At 35.9% G+C, this 10,024-nt stretch overlaps 2 protein-coding genes across 2 annotated transcripts; one reads left to right on the forward strand and one right to left on the reverse strand.

Annotated features, from left to right (window-relative positions):
* Positions 1–1,413: 1,413 nt before the first annotated feature.
* LOC140882802 (pentatricopeptide repeat-containing protein At5g66520-like) lies at positions 1,414–3,729 on the forward strand. The gene is made up of 2 exons (XM_073289005.1): positions 1,414–1,464; positions 1,655–3,729. Exon 2 carries the CDS (start codon positions 1,758–1,760, stop codon positions 3,666–3,668), a length of 1,911 nt encoding a protein of 636 aa, XP_073145106.1. The 5' UTR covers positions 1,414–1,464; positions 1,655–1,757; the 3' UTR covers positions 3,669–3,729.
* On the reverse strand, positions 3,726–9,030 carry LOC140882803 (DNA-binding protein RHL1). The gene is made up of 8 exons (XM_073289006.1): positions 8,603–9,030; positions 8,216–8,326; positions 7,671–7,757; positions 7,349–7,560; positions 5,683–5,800; positions 5,409–5,582; positions 4,669–4,740; positions 3,726–3,973 (listed from the first exon to the last, which is right to left on the reverse strand). Exons 1-8 carry the CDS (start codon positions 8,930–8,932, stop codon positions 3,938–3,940), a joined length of 1,140 nt encoding a protein of 379 aa, XP_073145107.1. The 5' UTR covers positions 8,933–9,030; the 3' UTR covers positions 3,726–3,937.
* Positions 9,031–10,024: the final 994 nt, after the last annotated feature.

Consider the following 10,024-nt stretch of genomic DNA (forward strand, 5'->3'; position numbering starts at 1 on the left):
AAGAATAAATATACAAGTTTTCAGTTCAATATACCGATGTCGAAAGTTAACATTCAAATTGAGGTAACCGAAATAGAGCATTTAAGAAACTATCCGCCAAGAATTTATATTCCAAACAGGAGAACAGGGGGTGTGGTCGTTTTTGCACTACAGAGAAATATTTTAATGATTTCTTTTATTTTAATTGATTTTCTACGAATTTTTCACTGCAACATAATTTCTATATTTCATCAAGAAGAATAAACACTCATTTTAATATTAAAACAAATTAACTGTAAGCGAATGAACAAGAAAAAAACCCTAGAATTTTGGGATTAAGATTTAGAATACGAGAAAAGAAAATAACATCAACAACAACAACAACAATAACAAATAAAAATAGAAAATAATTACTCAAATGGATGCACAAGAACATTACGTTGTGAAACTCTTTTCTATTTCGGATCTTGAGGAGCATCGAGACTTCTTCTAGTTATTAATTCTGACGTTCTTCACCTTTTTAGGTTTAGGAGACTTCTTCATCATCGTTCACACCAAATTTTCTTATTAACTCTCGGATGTGCAGAAGAGGGTGGATGAAGAAGAATGGGAGAAAATGATCGATCGGATGGATGAAGAATAAATGAGGAAGAAGGAGACTATTATATTATTTAACATATATAAAAGATATATATATATTTTTTTTAAAAAAAGGTATATGGGTAATTTCCGGGAAAATAGGGAGCTAAAACTAAGAATTAACACGGGTCAAGGACTGGAAAAGGGAAATCTACTGACACAGGGACTTTAAACCAAAAAACATTTGGTTTTGGGGATTTCTCCCTAATTTACCGTTATAAAATGTAAATTTGTACATTTTTCAAATATCCTCAATTGTAAATGTCATGGCATCTTATTCCGACGCCTTATCAGCAGTTTTCGGTGAAATTGAACTCTCCGATAGCAATAGTACTAAAATAGCTAAAAAATAAAAGTTATTATTCAAGTTTCGATTACGTATAAGACCAAACAAAAAAAAGTGTAAGTTAAAACCAAAATGACTATTTTTCCCTTAATAGACAATAAAGATAAAAAAAAAATAATATTAATGAAGTAGGATTGAACAAAATTTATCTTAAACTCATCCCAATTCAAAATTTATTTAATTTGGAAATGAGGTTTGGTTTTCAATTTTGAAAATAAATTAAATAGTTTGATCGGTTTGGTTTTATTTTATATAATGTAGTTATACAAAATAAAGTGCTTTTTTAATAAATAAAATAAAATAAAATTCAATTTTTTATGAAATTTTTTTTAATTTAAATTCCATTTTTCAAACATTTCTATTCGGTTTACTTGAGAGTGTGTCTATTTTTTAATAGTATTTTAGCGTTGCCCAAAAATCATGAGAAAGGATATTCTCATTTGGTTATAACATTCATCATCTGTGTATAGATTTTAGCCCTCTAATCAACCATGACCAAGGTGATAACTCTGCTTTCTTGAACACGTTCTTGCTTCCTCTTTCTTGTTTTCCTTTCTTTTTTTTCTTTTTTTTTTTTTCTCATATTCATTTTTTTCCATTCTCATCCGCACTTTTGTTTATCCACGGTGAGTTTTCTTTTTTGTTGTAATCTTGTCATTTCCCTAAATGTTGATCGATTCTTGAGTGCAGGTAGTGCAATTTCTTTATAGTCATTCAAAATTTTATCCTGTAATTCGTTTGAATCCATCAATGGCTTAGTCTGAGGTCCGAAGCTACAAATTTTGAAGGGGGCATGGTTTTCCCACTCCCCATTGTGTCATCTCTTCGTATGCCCCCGCCGTTGGATATTGAGGAAAGGTGTGGCTTACGAAGTTCGCCCAAGTCCATAACTGAGACTCTCACAAGGGAACTGGTTCACAAATTCAAGTCCCCTTTTGAGCTCAAGCAATTGCATGCCCTTGTCATCACAACCGGCACTCCTCTCTCGGTCTTCCCACTTCCTCGTGTAGCCTCGGTTTGCGCTCTTACCCCTAGTTTTGCATATGCTCAACAAATCTTTGAGCAAGTTCAAGAAACGGAGATTTTCTTCTGGAACTGTTGCTTAAGAGATTTTGCTGAGAGTGATGCTCCATTTGATGCTATTTTGCTGTTTTACCAGTTGAGAAGGCACGATCTGTTGCCTGATAGTTTCACTTGCTCTTATGTTCTCAAGGCGTGCGTTCGATTACTAGATAATTTCCATGGCAGAACCATCCATGCTTTTATCGAGAAACTCGGGCTTCAGTCTAACATAGTCTTGCAGAACAAAACTGTTCATTTATATGCATCTTGTGGGGATGTAAGTGATGCATTGCTATTGTTTCGTAAGATGCTGCAGCGAGATGTTGTTACTTGGAATACTATGGTCACACAGCTGGTGAAGAGGGATGATGTGGATTCTGCGTACGAGCTTTTTAAGCAAATGCCTGAGAAAAATGTGAGGTCTTGGACTGCTATGATATCGGGGTTCGTTCAGTGTGGGAAACCTAAGGAAGCTGTTAATATGTTCACAAAGATGGGAGAAGAGGGCGTGGAAGCGAATGAGGTGACTGTGGTGGCTGTTTTAGCGGCCTGTGCTGATCTTGGAGCACTCGATCTTGGGACTAGGATTCATGAGTATTCAAACAAGAACGCGTTTCAGAGAAATATCCATATCTGTAACACTTTGATCCATATGTATATGAAGTGTGGATGTTTAAAGGATGCACATGAAGTTTTTGGAAGTATAAAAGAGCCAACTGTCATCTCTTGGTCAGCCATGATCCAGGGGCTAGCGATTCATGGACAAGCTGAGCAAGCATTGGAATTTTTCTCCAAAATGGTTCAAACAGGTGTGAGGCCTAATGGGGTCACCTTTGTTGGGCTCTTACACGCTTGTAGTCATCTGGGATTGATCAATGAGGGGCGCACATATTTTTGTAGCATGACTCAAGATTATGGAATCATCCCCTCTATCGAACACTATGGGTGCATGGTTGACCTATTAAGCCGAGCCGGGCTGCTACAAGAGGCTCACGAGTTCATAAAAAAGATGCCTATACAGCCAAATTCGGCTGTGTGGGGTGCAGTTCTTGGTGGGTGTAAAGTCCACAAGAACATTGAAATGGCTGAAGTAGCCATAGAACACTTGCTTGAATTGGATCCATACAACGATGGCTATTATGTGGTTCTGGCTAACATATTTGCAGAAGCAAAGAAATGGGAAGACGTTGCCAGGGTGCGAAAATTGATGACGAGTAGGGGGTTGAGGAAGACACTAGGCTGTAGTTGGGTCAATTTTAATGGGGTGGTTCATGAGTTTGTGGCTGGGGATGAGTCCCATCCTCAGTCTGAGGAGATTTTTGTGGTTTGGGACAAGTTACTTGTCAGTATGAGGTTGAAAGGTTATGTGCCAAACACCTCGGTGGTTCTTCTTGACATGGAGGAAAAGGAAAAGGAGAAGTCTTTGTTTCGTCATAGTGAGAAACTGGCTCTTGTTTTTGGGCTCATTAATATGAAACCTGGCGAAACGATTAGAATTTTTAAGAATCTTCGTGTATGTGAAGATTGTCATACTGCTTTAAAGCTGATATCTGGGATTGTAGGTAGGGTAGTTGTTGTGCGCGATAGGAATAGATTTCATTGTTTTAAAGATGGCACTTGTTCTTGCAAAGATTATTGGTAGTTACTCTGATTTGGGTTATCGGAAAAGAAAAATATTGAACTTGCTAGATGTAGGTCGTGTTCTATTAAGATTCCACTGCATTAGTCTCGTTTTTAAGCTTTATCAAAGTATCTTAAACATGACAAAATAATGTCACATTGCATGCAATAATTTAGTTCGAAATCTCTTCTTCTTACTATTTTTTATGGCACTAAAACTAGAATCATAATTCATTGAGATATGTGCTATCTTCAATCTTGCCCTTCCTGTAATGCCAAGTTGTCAACATCTCAACCAGTCCAATCTCCGTCGCTTGAATCAATATCCTGCGAAATAGATGGGAACCAAAACATCGTAAATTTTTTCTATTTAGAAAAAAAAAAAAAAAAAACTGCAAATGAATGAAAACAAATATCAAATCAAGTCATGGTACTACACATACAAATGCATGGTTTTGAAAAGAGTTGGCTACTGGATTGGTAAAAGTTACACGCCAATCCATTTCCGCATGATATTTCAGACAAGTACCCATTTTATTCTTTGAAACATGTTCTGGCAGATTCTCAACAGCATTTGATGATTCCTACTTGCAAGATATGAAAGAGTGCAATTGGTGTAATGCGAGAAAGCAGATGCCACCTCCACATTTATTTATTTCTCCTTGAACATGTATCACAAAATGCAAAATATGGGGTGGTCAATTAGAGTAACTTGATTTAACTCGCATCATCACTAATAATGTTTCAGCTCATAAGAAACTTTATTAAAAAAGAAAATGGAAAACCATTTATTAAAAACAAAAAACAGAAAACAAAAAATAATAATACTCATTTTTTAAACAAAAACAGCCGAAGATACCACCTAAGAACAATAGAAAGTAAATTCAAATCAAAATGTGAAATAAATACAACATAGATAACTGTGCGGTATCACCACGCAATAGGAACTAGAGCACGCATAGCAAGTAAAAAGAGTTAGCAAGGGCTGATTTTATAGAGTTTGCAAGAACATGAGTTCATACCTGATAGGAATCATCAGGATCTGACGATTGCGAAGCAAACTTCCTGTCAGCTGGTTCATTACTTTTCCTACCCTGTGTATTGACAAGTTGACATCATCACTTTATATTTTAAGAATCATGTCCAAGTAAGAAGATGGGAACAAAGAGGCTGAATGAGTGAAAGAGAGATGGTAATGATGCGAAGTAAACTATGTTCAGCGAAATCAAAGCATTTCTGGTCATGGGCAGCTAGAGCAAGCTTATTCCAGACGCAACCATGAATGCAGCAGGTAACTGACACCAACTTACAGATTCCATGAATTTAGTGACCGACCACAAAAATTTAAAAAGAGTTTCAAATTGAGCACCAACAAGTTGAATCAGCCAAAAAATGTAACCAATGGCAAAAGGCTTCAGCACAACTGCACACGTGACTGACTGTAAGTCATGACAGCCAATGGATGTCAGTGTTTAGGGTCAGAAGAGGTTCTGTGCCATGATATAATGCAGTTTCACACTGCAGAACCAGCTCATACTCCTACTCATAATAAAAAATCCCTGTACTTAATTGGCATACTATCTGAGTATTGCAGGAAGTTCGTATTTGTAGCAGACAGCGACAATCATATGGAATACAAAAGCTAGCAAGTGGGGACAACTTCAATCGGGGTTTAAGCAGTTTTCATGTTATGTCTAATCTGGCCAATTATGGTTCTCAATTGCTATCTTAGCTTACACTGACTGTGACTCAATTGCTTTACCTTGTCCTCCACCTTCTTAAACAATGTAGATAGAGTCGTTTGAACAAGAGAAGAGCGAGTAGTTTTAGACAAATCCTGAGGTTTTGCGGTTCGCTTCTTCTGATCCAAAGCTGTATCATGTTTCACAGCATCATTATTGTCGACATCGAAGACTACTTGACTGGAACTTTCGGTCTGTGCATGCATGTATTTAAGGAACTTGGATTTCAGAAGGTGAAAAGAAATATTGTATAATGGCTGATAAAAGAAACTCCCAGAGACTTGTATCGCTTACAAACAGAGAAGTTTTAGAGTTATAATTTTTTTGCACTTTGATATCCTTTTCTTCATCTTCATCAGAGGTTTCATCTCCATTTGCAACAATATCATCCCCAGACGATCCTTCTGCAAAACTGGGCGTAAATATTCGTAGAAATCAGTTGTATTTTCTGAAGTACTGCAGACAAAGATCTCTTTGAAAAGAGGTGTTTTCATGAGACCTTTGGTTGTGGCCCAAACAAGGGGCAAAAGAATAAAGGAAATGAAAACTACTTGATTAATAGAAGAAATTTGAATACTGTGATTTGCTGAACATATAGTGATGTTAATTACACAATTTCAGAAGGTGCTGCTCTACTCTTTGTATCAAAAAAAAATTAAGTGGCCAGATTGGATCATGCCAGTGACCAGACCTGACCACGGTTCTAAAACCGACAAAACCAAAACACTGGTTTAAAATTTTGATTTAAATCGAAATTTATTCTCTTAAATTTTAAAGGTAGAAAGAAAAATAACAATACAACACATGGGGTAATTAAACTAGTTGTTCAACAATTATACTATAAAATATTATTAATATTTAGTTATATAATATATATATATATATATATACACACACACACACATAAAAATACTGGGTTCAATTTGATTTAAGTCAGATGTCAATCAAGTACTTTAATTATATAATTAAAAGCTGTCTATATAAACTAAAAAATCTTAAAATTTAAGATTAATATACATTTTCTGTTATTTCTGACTATGGTTTCTTAGTTTAGGAATCATATAAGCCGGAACCAAACCATAAGTCCACGGTTCTGATTCCGGCTTCGCAACTAAACAAAAAGGTTTCTATTTCAGTTTTTAAAGACAGTTTGGGTTCATCATTCCTAGGGAACCAAGGTCGGGTCTATCAGTATAACTGTTTGAGATGTGTCCATATTTAGAGATGCAATACCCATTTGATAACTGTGAGTCCCCATTTCCAAATAGGATAGCCTTACACTCTTTCATAAAATTATGCACTTCGTCTTTGGGAAATAATGTTGATATTTAATTAAGAAAAAGACATCATCAGGGAAAAGGAAGGGGGTTGAGAAAGTAACAAAATGCTACCACTTGGATAAAATTGTAAACAATACAGAAAAAATTGAAGAAATCCAGTTTATTTCTAAATTGAGTATCCACTATTAATGTACACACAAATCACTTGAATAAACTATTTTTTCGCATTTTTCTAATCGCGACAAAAATGCAGGTCTAGATATACGGTTCTCCAGTCCCAGGTAAAAAAAGGAAAAAGTGTGTGATTCAGCGTTGAGCAGGACCAATAGTTTCTCTTTAATTTTTTTGGGGAGAAAGGATTGTAGGGAATGGGGTCATCAAATTTGGTGAAAAAGTTCGTAAGCACAACACTAAAGTTGGTTAAAGGGGATCCGCAATTAAACATTAGTGTGTAAATCATAATAAAAAAATCAGAGGCATGATTCAGGCTTAATGGGTCCGATTGTAAACTAAAACTGAATGGAGTCAAAGCACAGTCCTAAATTGTCAGTCAGTGCAATGTTGAGTCCAAAATGAACATCTAAATTATAAATGAGGCGTCTGATGCTTGATTCAAATAAAAAGGAAGTCATTTTAAAATTAAGGGAAATACTTCATGTAAATAAAAGAAAAGGGAATACTTGAACTTTTTCCCAGCAGTTCTAGCTGAATGTCGACTGGGGGTCACTTCCACCAACTTTTTTACATCGGTTGGACTTTCCATCGAATCATCTTCCAGATCAACTTTTGGGGACTCTGGTTCCAAAAATTGCATGGCACATTTTCCAGACACTACTTTGCTATCACATGTGGCACCAATGCCACCCTTGAAATCATACTCGGCTTGTTTTTCCTTGGTCCCAAGACACAGGAAATAATCAGAGATATCCCACAGATATTACTTGATAGTCAACTGGAACTTGTTTTCCTATTAAATGCAAGTGAGATAAATTTCAGGCTAACCAAATTCAGCTCATTCGGAAACTGAAGTTGTAATTCTTCTGGATTCTCGTCTTTTGTTCCAATCCACCATGCATCGGAAAAGACTATCTAAAAGCAAGAAATTCACAGACATGACCTTATACATCAAATAAAAACAAACAGAATTCAAAGAAGAAAACCATGAGCAGAAATAAAAAAGTACGTTTCTCATCAACTCAGATTATGAACTGCAGCGTATGGTTCTTTTTAACAAAAATTGCTTAACAATGTATAGGTAGAACCTAAAGTAAAAAATCAGCCAGGAAATTCTTACAAATTGTTTTAAATAACGTGAAAACTTAGCTTCCTTATTTTCTTTTAGCCACTCTAAAGTTTAAACTTCTCTGATGAAAAAAACATAAGCTCCAAAAAAGTGTGTTATATACGACAAAAAGAATCTGTGATATACTTGATAACATGGGTTGAGTTTGAACATACCCGCAAAGTAACAAATATAAAGTTCCTGAATCAAATAAGGGTAAGCAACAATTGAGAAGAAAACTAAAAAGGACAAAAAAGATGCTAACCATATTGTCGAAATAGTCATCACAAGTTACATTCTTGCCACCTTTGGAAAACTGCATCGTCAAATACCTATTCTTAGGATAAACAATAGTCCCGAACAACTTCATTTGACCCTACAGGTTTCATGGAATTGCACAGCGTGAGCTAAATAAAGAAAAAATTGATTTAACTAACTAATTCATTATCAGCCTTTCAAAATGCATTCATGAGTAAGATAACTTTACTAGTCTTCCATACAGAATTTAAGGTACAAAACCTGAAGCACCACGAACAAGAAGAAGGTTTGCCTTGACACAACTCCCAGTCGATAATCCTAGTTCTAGCTTGGCTAAAAAGGCAAAGAATAGAAAGACAGAATGGGAAAAACAAAAACAAAAATTAGAACATACCTGAGGGAAATCGAGGTAGAGGACTGGGTTTTTGGTGCCTAGGTCCTTGAGGTCTCCTATTTTTCCACCAGAAATGGGGCCGAGGAGACCAGGAAACGAGAAAAGATACCTGTTCTTCCGCTGCGACTTCCTCAATATATCCTTGCCATGGTGTTTCATCACTGTTTTGGACGGCGCAAGAGCTGCGGGCGGACCTAATTTAGCCGGATTTTGCGACAAAACGTGTCGGGAAAAGGCCAATTTCTTCAGCCTGGTTCTCTCCTCCGTAATTGGGTCTACTGCGGCGGCGGCGGCGGCGGCGGTCCCTTCCTTCTTCCCACCTCGAGCCATTTTCTGTGCTTGCTTCGCTTGAAGGCGGGAAGTTGCTTTACTGCAACAAACCAAGTGCTTGCCAAATGCACACCAAACAAAATATTGCTCTTATGAAATGTAACTTTCGTGTTGCTTGTTTATAGCAATACTTTTTTTAAATTAAAAAAATCAAGTTTATAGTACTTTTCTTCCGAGAAAATCTCGGTTCACTCCGGTAAGTTTCACCGTTCTCCCGGTTTAGTCCCTAAATATTTGAAATTTTTCTCGACTCAGTCCTAAATATTTCAACGTTCCCGGTTTCATCCCAAATATTTTCAAAAAATGACCGATTTAGTCCTTTTGTAATATGTCAACTTGTTCGTAAAAACTAAGAGTCACAAGCTAATAAAAAATCGAAAAAATGACCGATTTAGTCATTCTATCACTTTGTTCGTTAAAGCTAATAGCAGCGAACTAATCAAAAGCCCAAAACTCAAATCACAAAGCTCTAATTCCATTCTCCAATATTTTTCTTTCTTTCTTGACACGTCGTATTTTCATCACCAAAGAAAATAACTCTGCTTTCTAAAATGAACAAGGTGGTGCTACTGCTTTTTTCACAAAATCAGGTTTGTGGACTTCCTCTCTCACATTTTTTTTAATCTTTGGATTGTGTCTACGGAGACCATTTTCTACTACAAATCGGGAAAATTTTCATGCATAAAATTTTTTAAAAAATCGATTTTTCTGTATTTTTGATCCGCAATGAAAGTTACTTATTGATATTGTAAGGCTTAAATATATGATTTTCAACCAAAATATCTTGAAAAGAATTAGTGGCCGTTGAAACATTTTTCTGTAGTAAATTTCCTAGTGAACCATTGATCTAATCAAATTTTATCTACAACGAAGCCGGAGATACATACCTGCTAGACAACATCGTTGATTTCATTTCAAGAGGGAAAGAGAAAATCGAAATCAAAAAGAATTATGTAAGTAAGAAAGAAAAAAATCGATCGATATTTTAGAGTATTACACAAATTAGGGATTTTAAGATTTGGGTTTTGGGTTGTTAAAGATGGTGTAATGTTAGTTTAACGAGCAAAGTGACGGAAGGACCAGATCAGACAT

The sequence above is a fragment of the Henckelia pumila genome, chromosome 2, assembly GCF_033568475.1.
Source record: "Henckelia pumila isolate YLH828 chromosome 2, ASM3356847v2, whole genome shotgun sequence".
In the NCBI taxonomy this organism is placed as follows: Eukaryota; Viridiplantae; Streptophyta; class Magnoliopsida; order Lamiales; family Gesneriaceae; genus Henckelia; species Henckelia pumila.

Coding starts and splice junctions, on each gene's coding strand:
- LOC140882802 (XM_073289005.1), top strand. CDS start 1,758: ATGGTTTTCCCACTCCCCATTGTGTCATCTCTTCGTATGCCCCCGCCG.
- LOC140882803 (XM_073289006.1), bottom strand. CDS start 8,932: ATGGCTCGAGGTGGGAAGAAGGAAGGGACCGCCGCCGCCGCCGCCGCC. Junction 5,801..7,348: donor ACTGCTGGGAAAAAGTTCAA/GTATTCCCTTTT, acceptor ATTTACGCCCAG/TTTTGCAGAAGGATCGTCTG. Junction 5,583..5,682: donor ACTCTAAAACTTCTCTGTTT/GTAAGCGATACA, acceptor ATGCATGCACAG/ACCGAAAGTTCCAGTCAAGT.